Source organism: Salmo salar, chromosome ssa28 (assembly GCF_905237065.1).
Source record: "Salmo salar chromosome ssa28, Ssal_v3.1, whole genome shotgun sequence".
In the NCBI taxonomy this organism is placed as follows: Eukaryota; Metazoa; Chordata; class Actinopteri; order Salmoniformes; family Salmonidae; genus Salmo; species Salmo salar.
The window spans coordinates 16799129-16818320 of record NC_059469.1 but is presented as its reverse complement, the minus strand read 5'-3'; the positions used below and the strand labels follow the sequence as shown (position 1 = coordinate 16818320).

Sequence of the window (19192 nt, the reverse complement as noted above, 5' to 3'; positions counted from 1 at the left end):
TCGAACCAGGCTCTGTAGTGACGCCTCTTGCACTGAGATGCAGTGCCTTAAACTGCTGCGCCATCTCTGACCCCTGCGCCTACAGAGATGTTTCTTGTCTTTGAAGAGAAGTCACTTAAAGATTAGGCAGTATTGGTTAGTTCAAGGTTTCGTGTGTACGCCATTGGGTGCCTGGGCATGTGTGTGTACTGTGGGCACAGCAATGTGTTTGCGGCAGTGCGATTCTAGATAACATTTAATAGTGTTCCTCCTGGTGTGCCTGCTGGTCTGAACAAAGCAAATTCTCCAGTGTTAAATTTAACACTGTTCCAGTGTCTATACGGGTCCACACTTTCACTGGTAAATTAACACAGTATAAAGCCTTATTTGCATACTTCACAGGATGCCTTGCCTTTCGAGTGAATTGTATCACCACCCTGTATTTGTTAGTGACAGACATGATTGTTGCATTCATTCATTTTCAGTCCTGTGGCCTTCAAATAATCCCAAGTGAATATTATCATTCAAATGTAATTCTTTATAACAATACATACTTCCTAAGGCCTTATGTTGAGGGCCTAGTTTTACCCCAATACAGTGGCCAAAAACTCATGGTTTACAGGCCACATCAAGCCTGAAAGTCACATTTATGCTGGCTTGCAATGTAATGTGTAATTCCAATTGGAATTCAGCCAGAGTGGGAACATCCAACATTAGGAATTTGTATTCACCCAACTTTTATTCAGAATGACTGCCAGGGTTAGGAAGACTAAAATATGAGAGTACCTAAAGCATTTAAACTGGACAACCATTTCAGTAATGGGTGCAAGTAACATATTGGATTAGTTTAGAAAAATGTATGGAATTTATATTTGAGTAGCACAACATTAATCAATGTACATACAAAACTCTTAAAGAATTACAATTAAAAATCACCTGCTGGGAAACATGATGGCCGTGGTTTTGGTTCAACATCGGTTATTAACAGACACTTAGGTTCTATTACACCACTCGGTGTCAATTTAACCCTTAGAGTTAATTTTACTCCGGAATCAACACAAAAAAATGTTACACTGAAAAATCAACACTAGGTAACACTGGCCAATTTGCTGTGTACATTAAAGCATACACCACATGTACAGCACACTGCAATCCATCCTTCTCTTCATCCCTTCGTTCCTCCCTCCACCAGCGTGTGTACTCTTATGTCCATCCCTATTGGTAGTGTTTAATGAAGCTCGTCAGTCTCTCTCTAAAATCAATTAACAAATATCCCTTCTCTCTCCATCACAGAGCTGTCTCTAGGTTTCCCACCCCTCTATTCTTTTCCGCTCCCTATATTGCCTCTGCGGCGCCGCCCCTCCCCCCTGCCGGCTGCGCCCTCTCATGCTCTCCTCCCTCCGCCTCCAGCAGGCTGTTGAGCTTCTCCCTCTCTGCGGGGGCTCCATTCTCTAGATGGGCCTCAGGCTCATCTGGCTTCTTCTTGATGCACAGGAAGTTGCCCATGCAAATGACGATGGAGGCCAGAATGACCTCACAGCCAGCCAGCAGGAACACGTACATGTAGTTATGGGTGGCGTCCAGCAGACGCCCTATGGGAGAGGAGAGGTATGAGAAGAGTTTATTACCCATTATACATTCAGGGCATACGCAGTTTATTACCAGCTAAAATGGCTATACTGGCTTTGATTGTTTGAAGACTTGGTTCTAAACCCTAATGTCATTTCCACACCCCGGCTCAACCCTAACATTACAAAAGAACGCAGGTTTGAAACTGCAGTCAACTGTGGTATTTTGGATGCAGTAATTGCAGAATAACTGTACTCTAGCTGCAGCTACACTGCTAAATTACTGCAGTAAAAAAAAATGTTATTTGTAGCATTCTGCATTTATACTGCACTCTGACTAATCTTTTTTCGGAAGTGTATCCATAACGCCAAGTCCACATGGATTTTGAGGCAAAAAAATAGAGCAAGCTAGCTAGCCTTTTTAGCTTCCCACAAATTCATGTGAAATTAATCAATTAAATTTATAATTTACAAATTATGCCCTGGCAAATATTATGCTTGCTGGTCAAACCTAAAACATTATCCCAGTTTGATATGCTGCTTGTGTATTCAGTCCCATAATCAGCTAAAAATAGAAAGTCATGTTTTGGTCAGGCAGACAAAAGCACATGGCTAAGCTAGTTGGCTACAGCAGGTTCTACAATTTCACAATAGGGTGTAATCACTATTTATTACTTCTAAACTAAACACCTTTTTGGGTGGATTCTTGTTGTTTGGTTTACTGTTTGAACAGTCGCTGAGATGATTTTGTTATCAATGCAAAATAGGCAACTTTGATGAATAGCCTATAAATAAGATCAAGGAAGCAAGTGACAACACTGCCCCCATGGCTGCAGAAGGAATGATACGGCATGTCTCAATTTTCAGGTAGTAAAAAAAAAGTGTATTACAAGGCCTTTCGTTAGAAAAAAACATTCCGACGCACCAAATCTTGCGTGTGCGTAGATCTTCTAGAAAGCGTAACCTTATCCATATCCCAACTCAATATCCACACCCCGGCTAAACCCCAACTTCACGTCCACATTATGGCTCAACCCTAGCTTCATGTCCACAGCCTGGTTGAACCCCAACACTAGCCATAACCCTAAACCTTCTCCCTGTGTGTACTGACCTGCTCCAGGCGGTCCCACCAGCACAGCGATAGCCTCCATGAGCAACACCAGCCCTAAAGCGCTGGAGAACTTCTTGGTGCCCACGATGGCCATGAGAACCTCGAACTGCAGCGCCCCCACCATCCCGTAAGAGAGCCCGAAGAAGATGCAGAACACCACCAGACCAGGGTAGTCTGTCGCCTGCCAAAAGAGAAGCAACACCCTTGGTTAAATAATTCACAACATGATATGACCTGAGAAATATTAATGACCATCACTGATTAATCATTCAAATTCTATGGATACAATTGCTCCGGGTCTCAAAGGCTGCAGTGTCCACAATAATACACTATATATACACACACAAAAGTATGTGGACACCCCTTCAAATTAGTGGATTCGGCCTTTTCAGCAACACTCGTTGCTGACAAGTGTATAAAAATCGAGCACACCGCCATGCAATCTCCATAGACAAACATTGGTAGTAGAATTCCCTTACTGAAGAGCAGTGACTTTCAACATGGCACCGTCATAGGATGACACCTTTCCAACAAGTCAGTTCGTAAAATTTCTGCCCTGCTAGAGCTTTCCTGGTCAACTGTAAGTGCCGTTATTGTGAAGTGGAAACGTCTAAAAGCAACAAAGTCTTAGTCGTGAAGTGATAGGCCACACAAGCTCACAGAACGGGGTCACAGAGTGCTGAAGCGTGTAAAAATCATCTGTCCTCGGTTGCAACGCTCACTACCGAGTTCCAAACTGCCTCTGGAAGCAACGTCAGCACAAGAACTGTTCGTTGGGAGCTTCATGAAATGGGTTTCCATGGCCGAGCAGCTGCACATAAGCTTAAGATCACCATGTGTAATGCCAAGAATCAGCTGGAGTGGTGTAAAGCTCACCACCATTGGACTCTGGAGCAGTGGAATCACGTTTGAGTGATGAATCACACTTCACCATCTGACAGTCCGACAGATAAATCTGTGTTTGGCGGATGCCAGGAGAACGCTACCTGCCCCAATGCATAGTGCCAACTGTAAAGTTTGGTGGAGCAGGAATAATGGTCTGGAGCCGTTTTTCATGGTTCGGGCTTGGCTCCTTAGTTCCAGTGAAGGGAAATCTTAAAGCTACAGCATACAATGACATTCTAGATGATTCTGTGCTTCCAACTTTGTGGCAACAGTTTGGGGAAGGCCCTTTCCTGTTTCAGCATGACAATGCCCCAGTGCACAAAGCGAGATCCATACAGAAATGGTTTGTCGAGATTGGTGTGGAAGAACTTGACTGGCCTGCACAGAGCCCTGACCTTTATCCCATTGAACACCTCTAAGGATGAATTGGAACGCCAACAGCGAGCCAGGCCTAATCACCCAACATCAGTGCACGACCTCACTAATGCTCATGGCAACAATGTTCCTAAATCTAGTGGAAAGCCTTCCCAGAAGAGTGGAGGCTCTTATTGCAGCAAAGGGGGGACCAAATACATATTAATGCCCATGATTTTGGAATAATATGTTCGACGAGCAGGTTTCCACATACATTCCCTGTATAGACACATGACCAAAAGTAATAACGATACAACACACAGATTAAATATTGTTTACATCCCATAGAACACATCCATCCATACAAATAATATCAATAAAAACAAGTTCCAGACTTACCTGTGAGCTGATCACGTCGGTAATGCCATTAAAGAGTATGGCGAAGCTGAAGAGATACACACATCTAGGCCGGACCCACTTTATCCCCGCAATCAGCCCACATGTGGGCCGGGCGAAGATATCAATGAACCCCAGGATGGTGAGGAGGAGGGCAGACTTAGTGTCTTCATTCCCCATCTCCTTGGCATAGCTCACCACAAACACAGGCGGCACAAAAAGACCCAGTACCATGATGGACGCAGCTATGGCATAGATGATGAAACCTCTGTCTTTAAATACACTAAAATCCAGGAGCTTTTTCTTAGGTTTGGGTTTTTTTTCTGCTTCACCCACAGCCTGGTCCTGGGTCTTCTTGGGGCCCACCAGGGGCCTCATCAAAGCCCCACAGGCGCAGCAGTTGAGCAGCAGGCCCCCCAGGATGAGGAAGCCGCCTCTCCAGCCATAGTGGTACTGCAGCACCTTTGGGGAGAAATATGAAGAAAAACATTAACGATGAGCCGTATCTCTGATATGCCGCCGACAGAGCATACAACTTCCCCTTTGTGTTGTTAATCCTTCAGAGTAGCACACATCTCTCATTGTGTTCATATGCTTCTCCCTACATCATAATACTGATCTACAACTGCAGATGGGGAGACTGAAGAGAAGTGCAGTACCTGTCCAAGAGGCGAGAGGCAGCAGAGGGCCACGGGGCTCCCGGCAGCAGATAGTCCATTAGCTAGAGGCCTCTTCTCACTAAAGTAACGATTCAGCATGATCAGAGACGGCTGGAAGTTCAGCGCCAGGCCCAGACCTGGCAGACAGGGGGCAAACAGTTTTTTAAAGTGGGTGTGTGGGTGTACCCACCAGTAAAGGTAGATGTGTGTATTTATTTACTAACCTGTTATAACTCCAGTACAGATGTAGATGTGTATGATACTGGTGGCCAAGGAGGCCAGGATCATTCCCAAGGAGGCAAAGAGCCCTCCCACCATCATCACTGGCCGACACCCAAACTTATTCACCAGCACACTACACAGTGGACCTACACACACACACACACACAGTATTGTACAGCTAACCTTGTGGGGGGACACAATTCAGTCCCATTCAAAATCCCATTTCCCCTAACCTTAACCCAAAAACCTAACCCTAACCCTTAACGTAATTATAACCCTAACACTAATTCTAACCTTCAACCTAAACCCTCTAGAAATAGCATTTGACCTCGTAGGGACAAAAAATGTCCCCAGTTGGTCCAATTGTTTGTTTACTATTTTTGTGGTTCTGGTCCCCACAAGAACAGTGAAACACACAGTCAGAACTGTACCCTAGGCCAGAACAAGCAGGGTTAAAAAATAATTTTTTTTTTTATATATATATATAAAAAAAACGTTCCAGTACTCTGACCCTTCCACTTGGAACGAGCTACAACAGGACATGAAATAACAGGAGCTCGTCTCTTGACGAGTCTTGAGTTTAAAGATAAAATCTATGGTGGACAATGAAGTAGGGGCAGTGGCGTAGCGCAGTTTCGCAGGGCCCCGCACAAGGCCCACCCACCAGGATTTCAGAATTTATTTGTGCCATGGTGCAGAGAAACAAATGTGCCGTTTTATAGCTCAGGGATGCCTGAAAGACTAACTGCGTTTATCGCAACTCATTCAGACACCATAAAAGGCATTTCATTTTTACAATTATTGTCCAACAAGTGTTTAAAAATGGATTGCTCAATTCTACACTAGAAAAACACAATCCAGCGCTGGGTAAGAAAAAACAGGACAAGACAGAGAAGAGATGTCACTGGGCGTCATCCACATAGCAACGATAGGAGAAACCATGTGAAGCTATGACAGAGCCGAGTGATTTGGTGTATGGAGAGAAGTGGAGATGTCCCCCAAGGCTCGGTTTTAGACCACCAGTAGTGAGAGTACGTGGAACAGAGAGTCAGCTTTGGCAGTGCAGAAAGCCTCCATGACAGAGGAGAGCAGTCTTGGTTGAGTGACCCGTCTTGAAGCCTGACTGGTTAGGGTACATAAGACAGTTCAATACAATCATTTGAAAATCCCCAATAAAAAGCAATCTGATGGAGTTGAAGTTAGACACAAATGACACTTCATTCAAGTGGTGTACACAATAGCAATTTTGTTTTTCCCTCAGTTGCTTAATGATTCTTAAACGTAATTAAATCTAACATATTTGAACTTAATCCATCAGGAAGATTAGTTGACAGTTTATGGTTGAGACCATGGTGATTCCAATATTGTGTGTTTAAATCTTTTAAAATGTAGAGAACTTTACAGACCATTGTTGCACTACATGTAATGAGGACATGAAGGGGTCCTTACGGTATAGCTGACCCTACTCATTCCTCATTGATGCCGATAAAATAAAATAAGCAAATCTAAAAGCTCATTTCCTGTACATAAATTTAAAAAAAATCAAATGGCTTATTATGCGTTCACGTTTCTAATTTTGACAAACAATTACTTTCCCATTGTTCCTCAAAAATGCAGTGTATGACTTAACATTTTGTAGCTCTATTTCAACTGTTGCTACATAAGACCAAATCCAGGTGGTGAGTCACATATGCTATCTGGGGTCTGCGTGCTAGGTCAGTTAGTGGGGGGCTATCAACGGTTTGGCCCCTACACACACACACACTACGTACCTGTGCCGTAGAGCATGGCCAACAGTATAGAAGAAATCCATGCACAGTCGCTGTATCCCACTCCGAACTCCCTGATCAACTCCTTGAAGAACACACTGACGGCCTTGGGGAAGGCGTAGGAGAACCCAGTGATGACGAACCCTCCGGCCAGCACGGCCCAGCCCCAACCTCCGTCTGGTGCCTTGACATCACTAGGCTCATCATCTACCACGGCTCCTCCCATGATCCTCTCTGCTAGGATATTCCCTCAACCTTCTGTTCTGTCAACTTGGGTCAGAACAGAGAGAAAAAGAAACAACGGAGGAATGATTTTAAAAGAATGGCGGTGGAATATATTTTACAGGTTCCTGACCAATTCTGCCATTTTGTGTGTTTTTTGGCACCGATCTTAAATTTTATAGTACATCATGTATCCGTCATAGTTTCCTATAACCGAAGAGAGCTTCTGGACAGTGATCACCAACCTTGATCTGGATGAAGATTTCTACTTAAATGAGTCTGCGGTATAGGACATACTGCTCACCCCAGACCAGGCCCCAATACCAGACACTCAGAAGAGAAAGAGACTGCGATAGAGGCCGACATCCGGGTACCCCGGGGAAACTACGGTGGCGAGTAAATAATCCGCCTCTACCCGCTCTTCTATTGGTGAATGTAGAATCACTGGAGAACAAACTGTACGAGCTCTGTTCGAGACTATTCTATCAACGGGACCTGAAGAACTGTAATAGCATATGTTTCTCGTAAACTTGGCTGAACAAGGACAATATTCTAGCATTTTTTTCCCCCTATGCATCGGCAGGACAGAACGGCACCGTCAGGTAAGCTTAAAGTGGGTGGTGTGCGTTGCTTAACAGCTGGTGAAAGTCTTGAGGTTCTGCTCGCCCGAGTTAGAATACCTCATGATAAGCCGTTGACCATACAATTTTCTCCTTTATATTTTTCGTAGCTGTCCATTTACCACCACAAACCGATGCTGGCAGTAAGTGGCACTAAGACTGCACGAGAACAAGCTGTATAGGGCCATAAGCACAAAGAAAATGCTCATCAAGAGGCAGCACTCCTGCTGTACCAGTGATTTTAATGCAAGAAAACTGAAATCTGTTTTACCTCATTTCTATCAGCATGTCACCTGTGCAACTAGAAGTAAAAAAATATGTATTATTAAATCACCACCACCTTCACTCCACACACACAGCTCTCCCTCACCCTCCATTTGGCAAATCCTTGACCCAGTCTGTAATATCTACGTTTCAAGTAGACCAAAGTCCCACTGCCCAAGATCAATGCCAAGATAATGTCTAAATGACCATCGCCCCGTAGCACTCATCTGTAGCCATGAAATGCTTCGAAAGGCTGGTCATGGCTTACGTCAACACCATCCCAGACACCCTGGACCCACTCCAATTTGTATACCGCCCCAACAGATGACGCAATATCAATCGCACTCCACACTGCCCTTTCCTATCTGGACAAAAAGGAACACCTACAGTACATGAGAATGCTGTTCATTGACTACAGCTCAGCGTTCAACACCATAGTGCCCTCCAAGCTAAGAACCCTGAGACTGAACACCTCCCTCTGCAACTGGATCCTGAACTTCCTGATGGGACGCCCCCCAGGTGTTGAGTTTAGGCAACACATCCACTACGCTGACCCTCAACACAGGGGGCCCTCCGGGGTGTGTGCCTAGTCCCCTCCTGTACTCCGGTTCACCCACGACTGCGTGGCCACGCATGACTTCAACACCATCATTAAGTTTGCAGTACCACAGTATGAATCATAATACCCTAAAACCGAAGCGGTCAAAACAGGGAAATGGTTCCAATCATTTTTCCAGCATCATTTTTTGTCCCCACCAAAGGTGATTTTAGAAACACTTAAAATAAGGGCTGCGTTTCATGTGGGCTTACCCTGGCATGACATTTTGATAAATATATTTGCCTGTATTTACCCCCCCCCCAAAAATGAAACGCAATGAACTGCTCACGTGGCTATCATACAGAACTACAAATGCCATGTTGCTCTGGATGAGACTGCCGAATCAAGGCAAAAGGTTAGAATCTCTGGATTAAACTATGTTAACTACATTTAGTAATGAATACATTGGTTACATTTCATAAAATTCACAATTATGTGAAATGTCTTGGGCAAGTTAAAAAAAAATTACACAATACCTTTCAGCAACAGTATCAGCTAAAGAGGACGTGCAGGAGCTTGCAGGGATTTGTAGTCTTGCATAATGTCTACTTGGATGCTGATTAGCATTTCAAATCAGAGTAAATAGAGCCGAATATATTAATTAAAGTCACCTTGTTCGAGAGAGATTTACACGATTATCAAAATGTCATGCCAGGGTAAGTCTACACAAAAACACAGCCCTTAAGTTTTTCTAAAATCCTCTATGGGAAAAATGCATGGTGGAAAAAAACGATTGTAAACATTTTCCTGCTTGACCGCTAGGTTTTATGGGTATTATGACACCACTGTGGGGCTCGAAATCACGTCGACAGGGCTGTAGTGGAGCAGGTTGAAAGCTTTAAGTTCCTCGTGTCCACATCACTAAGGATCTATCATGGTCTAACACCAACACAGTCGTGAAGAAGGCACGACAACGCTGATCGGACCAACCGACACCCCCCCGTCCCCATAACATAAATCTTTTCACCAGTCTAAGATCGTTTGCACTCTGAAGCAGGTTCTCATATTTGTCTCCATTCATTGTGCCATCTATCCTTACCAGACTCCCAGTCCCTGCCTCTGAAAATCCCCCCCGTAGCATAATGCTGCCATCACCATGCTTCACAGTAGGGATGGTGTTAGACAGGTGATTAGTTGTGCCTTGCTTTAGCCAGACGTAGCGCTTTGCATTCAGGCCAAAGAGTTACTTTTTTTCCCCTGATCAGACCACAGAATCTTCTGCCTTATGATCAGTCTTTCTCGTGCCTTTTTGAATACTCCAGGCGTGCGGTCATGTGTTTTTTTCTCAGGAGTGGCTTCTTTCTGGGCACTCTACCGTAAAGCCCAGATGGGTGAAGTGCTGTAGAGACTTGTCCTTCTTACAGGTTCTCCCATCTCAGCCAAGAAACTTTGTAGTTCTGTCAGAGTGGTCATTGGGTTCTTGGTCACCTCCCTGACCAAGGTCCTTCTTGCCCGGTTGCTCAGTTTGGTCAGACGGCCAGCTCTAGGCAGAGTCTGTGTAGTTCCATATTTTTTCAATTTCCCAATGATGGATTATATATATAGATATATATATATATATATATCCTTATTCTACATTGTTAGACCGAATTCAGCATATATATATATATATATATATATAAAATGCTGAATTCGGTCTAACAATGTAGAATAAGGGGTGTGAATACTTTCTAAAGGCACTGTACCTCAATTACCTTTTACTCCTTTACGTCGACCCGGTACCCCTTGTATAAGCCAAGTTACTGTTAATAATTGAGTATCTATTATTACATGTTTTACTCTTCTCTATTTTCATTCTCTGCATTGTTGGCCCGTAAGTAAGCGGTTCACTGTTAGTTTGATGTGATGTGTACTTAAGTCAGCAATAATAGAGAAGAGGGGATCACATCAGGGTTAGACACTCAGTGTATGCAAATAAATTAACCTAACTTGTGCTCATCTAAAGATTACTCCTCTAGATGATGCATCATGGGTGAATAAAACCATTTACTGATTGGAGTTTACAGGAACTTGAAAGTGTTTTGGTAATGCGACACGTCCATAGACCTTGTACATAATACATATACTTTAATGTAAACTTCAACTAGTATACCACTTTTATGACTTATGGACAAACTGTTTGACTCAAATAAATTAGGTTGAAGAAAAAAATAATACAATTGTGTAAAATGACCCGAATTTAATCCGGACGAATTTCGGAAATTGTTGTGCCATTCATCTGCCACCATCACCAGGCAAAGTTAATCTCCCTCGGTAGGTAATAACCTGAAATATTCAAAAGATTAGCCAGCTGGTCTGTTTGCTGGTTCTGGATTTGTCATATGCATTGATTGAGGTAAATCTTCGCCACTGATGGAACCACCTTCGCCAGCTATTGTTAATCTTTTGAATATTTCATATTATTACCTGCCGAGGGGGATAAAACTTGAGGAACTTTTTCAGATCTGAAGACTCAATACTTGTTGCCACTGTCTTTCAGGGGAAGGGTCCTGGTCGCTAACAACTTTGCCGCTTCAATGCTCTGGCACAGGCTGATGGTGTTGGACACCCACAGTCTCGTCAAGCCACTGCAGAGGATTCTGGCAGATTTATTTTGGTCAACACTGGACACGCACAGCAGTGTTAGACCTCCCTTTGCATGAGGGGGGCCAAGGGCTGGTGGTGACGGTGTCCAGAGTGAAAGCCTGTATACAAGCTGCACAGAGAGTTCTGTACCAGCAGGGGGTGTGCTGGAGAGACTGTTTGGGCAGTTCTGAGGAGAGCAGGAGATCTTGGTTACGACAGGCACTTGCTCTTGTTGAATGTTGAGCAAGTCGATATGTCAGCCATTACTTTGTTCTACCGTGCTGTGCTCGGAGGTGTGGGAGAAAAATAAAATAAAACTCTGTTCAGAGATGTTTCACAGGAGCATGGATAATGGAGGAGCCACTCCTTCACAACCAACTCATCCAGAACAGTGTGCTGACCTGTTGCTTGTGGGCCAGGCTTGTGAGTGGGGTTCACTAACTAGGGTGACCTGCAAGAATTGGCTGGGTGTAAATCTGTACGCAATGACTGAAGGTGGCTCAGAAAGACCATCTGCATGGGCTGAGGGCAATGGGACAGATGGGCCCGGGCTCTTCTCTGAGAGGATGTTGGTGCTCGGTGTATAAGCCTCCCATAGAGAAGTGTATTGCTGATCCATCTACAGCGGGGATTATTCACAGGGCTATCGCTACGAACGGATAGGTGTCACACCTTGATCCATCAGTGTGGGGGGGGTGTCTGTCCTGTTGGGAGGAGTGACGCATCTTTTATGTTGTTCCAGGCTGTAAGGGTTGTTTTCTGTCCTTGGTGGATGGTGTACAGGCCTAGGGTTGGGGCTGACTCGGGAACTATATGTTGGAGGGCCTAGGTAATGCATAGCCAAAAGGTGAAGGGACTGCATAGTAAATTGACATTTTTGCATGCCCCAACAGGTAATGTGGAAGATCAGGAAACATGAGATGCAGGGGGCGGAGTGTACGGGCCCCAGAGCTATGCTGCTGGGGAGGGCTCTGCTGGTTTGTGGATTTTCAAATGGTGTGAGGCGTCGGGGGGGCAAGCAAGCCTTTGTGCCAGCAACACTGCAGAATCCATAAAAATAAAAAAAAGACAAGATGAATCAAAGTAGTCATCACATTTCAAAGCATTGCATCTGTAGCAAAGTGCCTGTAACTCTCTGAATGGGACGGGAGGTGTGCACGCATGCATGTCTACTGTATGAACTACTCCAGTGTCATGTGTAGCCGCCTGGCTCCCAACCAACAGGCAAACACATACTTCTCCACTTGCCTCACCCTTCTATAGCAGTGTGCCCCGACCCCTCACAATGCAGCATTCCGCAAGCCCACGACTATCAGCTCTCCTAAAATAAGACCGTGACATTTTCCATCTCAGGACAGACAAACAGCAACAACAAAAAAGGTGGTGATAAAGCTGCAATGGGTAAATTGTTGAAAGACTCAGACTATACCTTGACACTAATCTTTTAGCATTGAATGCAATGTATTGACTTACAGTTGAAGTCAGAAGTTAACATACACCTTAGCCTAATACATTTAAACTCAATTTCACAATTCCTGACATTTAATGCTAGTAAAAATTCCCTGTCTTAGGTCAGTTAAAATAAAGTGGTGATCCTAAGGATGTGAAATGTCAGAATAATAGTAGAGAGTATTTCTTTCATCACATTCCCTGTGTGTCAGAAGTTGACACACTCAATTAGTATTTGGTAGCATTGCCGTTGAATTGTTTAACTTGTGTCAAACGTTTCAGGTAGCGTCCCACAATAAGTTGGGTGAATTTTGGGCCATTCCTACTGACAGAGCTGGTGTAACTGAGTCAGGTTTGTAGGCCTCCTTGTTCACACACGCTTTTTCAGTTTTGCCCACACATTTTCTATGGGATTGAGGTCAGGGCTTTGTGATGGCCACTCCAATACCTTGACTTCGTTGTCCTTAAGCCATTTTGCCACAACTTTGGAAGTATGCTTGGGGTCATTGTCCATTTGGAAGACCCATTTGCGACCAAGCTTTAACTTCCTGACTGATGTCTTGAGGTGTTGCTTCAATATATCCACATCATTTTGCTTCCTCATGATGCCATCTATTTTGTGAAGTGAACCAGTCCCTCCTGCAGCAAAGCACCCCCACAACATGACACTGCCACCCCCGTGCTTCACGGTTGGGATGGTGTTCTACGGCTTGCAAGCCTCCCCCTTTTTCCTCCAAACATAACAATGGTCATCATGGCCAAACAGTTCTATTTTTGTTTCATCAGACCAGAGGACATTCCTCCAAAAATTACAATATTTTTTCCCATGTGCAGTTGCAAACTGTAGTCTGGCTTTTTTAATGGCGGTTTTGGAGCAGTGGCTTCTTCCTTGCTGAGCGGCCTTTCAGGCTATGTCGATATAGGACTCGTTATACTGTGGATATATACAATTTGTACCCGTTTCCTCCAGCATCTTCACAAGGTCCTTTGCTGTTGTTCTGGGATTGATTTAAACTTTTAGCACCAAAGTACGTTCATCTGTAGGAGACAGAACACGTCTCCTTCCTGAGCGGTATGACGGCTGAGTGGTCCCATGATGTTTATACTTGCGTACTATTGTTTGTATAGATAAACGTGGTACCTTCAGGCGTTTGGAAATTGCTCCCAAGGATGAACCAGACTTGTGGAGGACTACCCCCCCGAGGTCTTGGCTGATTTCTTTTGATTTTCCCATTATGTCAAGCAAAGAGGCACGGAGTCTGAAGGTAGGCCTAGAAATACATCCACAGGTACACCTCCAATTGATGTCAATTAGCCTATCAGAAGCTTCTAAAGCCATGACATTTTCTGGAATTTTCCAAGCTGTTTAAAGGCACAGTCAACTTAACGATTGTAAACCTCTGACCCACTGGAATGATAGTGAATTATAAGTGAAATAATCTGTCTAAACAAATTGTTGGAAAATTTACTTGTGTCATGCACAAAGTAGATGTCCTAACCGACTTGCCAAAACTAGTTTGTTAGAAAGAAAACCAGCCCCGTCGCGGACCACGATGTCCTGCTCCCAGACAAACTAAACTTCTTTGCTCGCTTTGAGGACAATACAGTGCCAACGACACGGTCCGCTACCAAAACCTGTGGGCTCTCCCTTCACCGCAGCCAACCTGAGTAAAGCATTTAAACGTGTTAACCCTTGCAAGGCTACCAGCCCAGACAGCATCCCTAGCCGCGTCCTCAGAGCATGCGCAGACCAGCTGGCTGGTGTTTTTATGGACATATTCAATCAATTTTTATCCCAGTCTGCTGTTCCCACATGCTTCAAGAGGGCCACCATTATTCCAGTTCCCAAGAAAGCTAAGGTAACTGAGCTAAACGACTATCGCCCCGTAGCACTCACCTCCGTCATCATGAAGTGCTTTGAGAGACGAGTCTAGGATCATTTCACCTCCACCCTACCTGACACCCTAGATCCACTCCAATTTGCTTACCGCACCAATAGGTCCACAGACGACGCAAGCACACTGCCCTAACCCATCTGGACAAGAGGAATACCTATGTAAGAATGCTGTTCGTCGACTACAGCTCAGTATTTAACACCATAGTACCCTCAACTCGTCATTAAGCTCGAGACCCAGGGTCTCAACCCCGCCGTGTGCAACTGGGTCCTGGACTTCCTGACGGGCCACCCCCAGGTGGTGAGGGTAGGAAACAACATCTCCACCCTGCCGATCCTCAACACTGGGGCCCCACAAGGGTGCGTTCTCAGCCCTCTTCTGTATTCCCTGTTCACCCACGACTGCGTGGACATGCACGCCTCCAACTCAATCATCAAGTTCGCAGACGACACTACAGTGGTAGGCTTGATTACCAACAACGACGAGACGGCCTACAGGGAGGAGGTGAGGGCCCTCGGAGTGCGGTGTCAGGAAAATAACCTCACACTCAACGTCAACAAAACAAAGGAGATGATCGTGGACTTCAGGAAACAGCAGAGGGAGCACCCCCCTATCCACATCGACGGGACAGTAATGGAGAAGGTGGAAAGTTATAAATTCCTCGGCGTACACATCACGGACAAACTGAAATGGTCCACCCACACAGACAGCGTGGTGAAGAAGGCTCAACAGCCTTCTTTTGGGAGAAAAAAAAATAACCATTCCACCATGCTTCATCTTAGGGATGGTGCCAGGTTTCCTCCAGACGTGACACTTGGCATTCAGGCCAAAGAGTTCAATCTTGATTTCATCAGGCCAGAGAATCTTGTTTCTGATGGTTTGAGTCTTTAGGTGCCTTTTGTCAAACTCCAAGCAGGCTGTCATGTGCCTTTTACTATAGAGTGGCTTCCGTCTGGCCACTAACATAAAGGCCTTATTGGTGGAGTGCTGCAGAGATGGTTGTCCTTCTGGAAGGTTCTCCCATTTCCACAGAGGAACTCCAGAGCTGTCAGAGTGACCATCAGGTTCTTGGTCACCTCCCTAACCAAGGCCCTTCTCCCCCGATTTCTCACTTTGTCCGGGCGGCCATCTCTAGGAATAGTGTTGGTGGTTCCAAACTACTTCCATTTAATAAAGATGGAGGCCACCGTGTTCTTAGGGACCTTCAATGCCGCAGAAATATTTTGGCACCCTTCCCCAGATCTGTGCCACGACACAATCCTGTCTCAGATTCCTTTGACATCATCACTTGTTTTTTTTCTCTGACATGCACTGTCAACTGTGGGACTTTATATAGACAGGCATGTGCCTTTCCAAATCATGTCCAATCAATTGAATTTACCACAGGTGGACTTCAATCAAGTTGTAGAAACATCAAGGATGATCAATGCAAAATGATTTAATCAATTTTAGAATAAGGTTGTAATGCAACAAAAAGTCAAGGGGTCTGATTACTTTCCAAATCCACTGTAAAACCATACTTGCCAACGAGCTGCCTGTAAGTTACTGTCAAATTCACTCCCTCACCTTTACAGTGTAGTGTAGGCTATAGCCTAGCTGAGAATTTTCAACTCCACTAAATGCAAATCACATCTATGGAATTGAGTGGCAGCCGACACTTGTAAAAACGTAAAAAAATTATTTAATGGCTACTTGTACAGAGGTCCCAGTGTTGTAAAGCACTTAAGTAAAAATACATTTTTTTTGGGGGGGGGGGCTGTATCTGTACTTTACTAGTTATAATTGACAACTTTTACTCCACTACATTCCTAAAGAAAATAATGTACACTTCCCGAGTTACGCTTACACACAGATGTTTGGCGAATGCTAGATAACTAATTAGCACTTTGAAATATCAAATTAAATTTGTATTGGTCACATACACGTGATTAGCAGATGTTATTGCGGGTGTAGCGAAATGCTTGTGTTTCTAGCTCCGACAGTGCATTAATATCTAACAGTTTCACAACATATACCCAAAATACACATAAATCTAAGTAGGAATAAATTAAGACTATATACACATATGTTTGAGTGATGTGAGAGTGGAACAGACTAAGATACAGTAGAATACAGTATATACTATACATATGAGATGAGTAATGCAAGATATGTAAACATTAAGTGACTAAGATAGCGTAGATTACAGCGTAGATAACAGCACACACACTATTAGTGACTAGTATTCCATTCCTTAAAGTGGCCAGTAATTTCTAGTCTATGCCTCTAGGCAGCAGCCTCTAATGTGCTAGTGAAGGCTGTTTAGCAGTCTGATGGCCTTGAGATAGAAGCTGTTTTTCAGTCTCTTGGTCCCAGCTTTGATGCACCGCTACGGACCTCGCCTTCTGGATGGTAGTGGTGTGAACGGGTAGTGACTCGGGTGGTTGATGTCCTTGATGATCTTTTTGGCCTTCCTGTGACATTGGGTGCTGTAGGTATCCTGGAGGGCGGGAAGTTTGCCCCCGGTAATGCGTTGGGCAAACCACACTACCCTCTGGAGAACCTTGCGGTTGCGGGCAGTACAGCCCAACAGGATGCTTTCAATTGTGCATCTGTAAAAGTGTGTGAGGGTTTTAGGAGACAAGCCAAATTTCTTTAGCCTTCTGAGGTTGATGAGGCTCTGATGCACCTTCATCACACTGTCTGTGTGGGTGGTCCATTTCAGTTTGTCAGTGATGTGTACGCCAAGGAACTTGAAGCTTACCACCTTCTCCACTGCGGTCCCGTCAATGAAGATAGGGGGGGTGCACCCTCTGCCGTTTCCTGAAGTCCACGATCATCTCCTTTGCTTTGATGACGTTGAGTGAGAGTTTGTTTTCCTGACACCACACTCACAGAGCCGCTCACCTCCTCCCTGTAGGCTGTCTCGTCATCGTTGGTAATCAAGCCTACTACGGTTGTGTCGTCTGCAAACTTGATTGAGTTGGAGGCGTGCATGGCCACGCAGTCATGGGTGAACAGAGAGTACAGGATGGGGCTGTGCATGCACCCTTGTGGTGCCCAAGTGTTGAGGGTCAGCAGAGTGGAAGTGATGTTTCCTACCTTCACCACCTGGGGGCGGCCCATCAGGAAGTCCAGGACCCAGTTGCACAGGGTTAGGTTCAGACCCAGGACCTCGAGATTAATGATGAGCTTGGAGGGTACTATGGTGTTGAATACTGAGCTATAGTCAATAAACATCATTCTTACATAGGTATTCCTCTTGTCCAGATGAACATTAACATGGTGTGCATCTTTGTTTTTTTGAAAATTATTTATTTCTCACTATGAAAGGAGGTCCTTATGCTTCCAAAACCCTACTGCAAGCAGGGTTCAGATTTTAGCACCAGGGCTCTTAACAAAAACCCCTGTACAGAAGACACCTTCTTCCAATGACTTATGTGTAATGTAATGGAACCATGAGTCTTGAGCAAGGAGTATGCCGTTCCCAGCAATTTTGCCACCCTAGTCAAGATCCAAATACACAAAAATGGCCTAAGATATAGGTTAAAATACCAGAGATTCTCACGTGACACGTTATATTAAGCACTATTATTGAGCTATATCAGCCAATAGGGTTGACGTAGTTGTAAAGTGCAGTTAGGGCATAATATAATTTTAGGAGCAGGCCAATTTGTAAGCAGAGTAAAATACGTGTGTTAAGCTATGTAAAGGAATATTGCTATCATATAGGAAGTTAAAGACAACTGCGCCATGCTTCTCCGCCATATAATCTATTTAATTGAGACCACACGTAAGCACACTTGATATCGCATTCCAAACAAAATTGAAGGTAGGCTACAGCACATACATCAGCAAGTAGTAGGCTATTAGCGTTTGTGAATATTGCGACAGATGTGCTTTGAATACAAGGAAGTCTACAAAACAGTCTCGAAATATTCTTTCATAACTTTGATAGGAAAGGGGACAATTTGCAGGCAGACACAAATACATGTTATTAATATATATTTCCAGTCAATGACGGAACCTAAACTACAGCCTATCATATTTAGGAAGTTAATTTCCATGGAAACAACTCCGTGTGCTTCTCTGCCAAAGAGTATAGCCGACAGGCTATTTAATTGAAACCACGTAAAGGCACATTTGATCTCAGGCTAGTGTATCAGCAGCATTATCCCATGGGAGTTTGTGAATAATAAAGCAACAAAGAGGTGCTTAAATTACAGCTGTCTCCCAAAATTATCAACTGGTATGACACTTTAATCATGCCAATGTTTTAAAAAAATAATAATTACCTGTTGTTCTTACCTGACGAAGCTTTGTCTGTAGCGTCTTCTGATCTGGCCCATGCGTTCACGCCTCTTCTCATGTGAGTATTTATTTCGGCATGGCTGCGATTTTCTGGAAACCCATTTGCTGTGACTAATGCCACGTTCAAAACAACTGGGAACTCAGAAAAATACGAGGTCAAATAATGACGTCAGTGATCTTCAAGTCGGAAAGTCGGAGCTCTAGAAAGAGGCCCAAGTTCCGGAGTTGGAATTCCGAGTTGGATGACCGTTAAAACACATTTTTCCTAGTCGGAACTCGTTTTTTTTCAAGTTCCCTGTTTTTTGAACGCACTGAGGTGGGAAGTTCCGAGTTCCCAGTTGATTTG

At 44.3% G+C, this 19192-nt stretch overlaps 1 protein-coding gene across 2 annotated transcripts; it reads right to left on the bottom strand.

The window, feature by feature from the left end:
* Positions 1 to 496: 496 nt before the first annotated feature.
* On the bottom strand, positions 497 to 18990 carry slc16a3b (solute carrier family 16 member 3b). 2 transcript variants are annotated; one of them, XM_014179807.2, is made up of 7 exons: positions 18844 to 18990; positions 6947 to 7213; positions 5177 to 5320; positions 4953 to 5089; positions 4297 to 4755; positions 2659 to 2839; positions 497 to 1571 (listed from the first exon to the last, which is right to left on the bottom strand). In XM_014179807.2, exons 2-7 carry the CDS (start codon positions 7167 to 7169, stop codon positions 1315 to 1317), a joined length of 1401 nt encoding a protein of 466 aa, XP_014035282.1. In that variant the 5' UTR covers positions 7170 to 7213; positions 18844 to 18990; the 3' UTR covers positions 497 to 1314. The 2 variants fall into 2 exon arrangements, with proteins under 2 accessions (XP_014035282.1, XP_014035283.1); XM_014179808.2 differs by having other exon boundaries at positions 18831 to 18985.
* Positions 18991 to 19192: the final 202 nt, after the last annotated feature.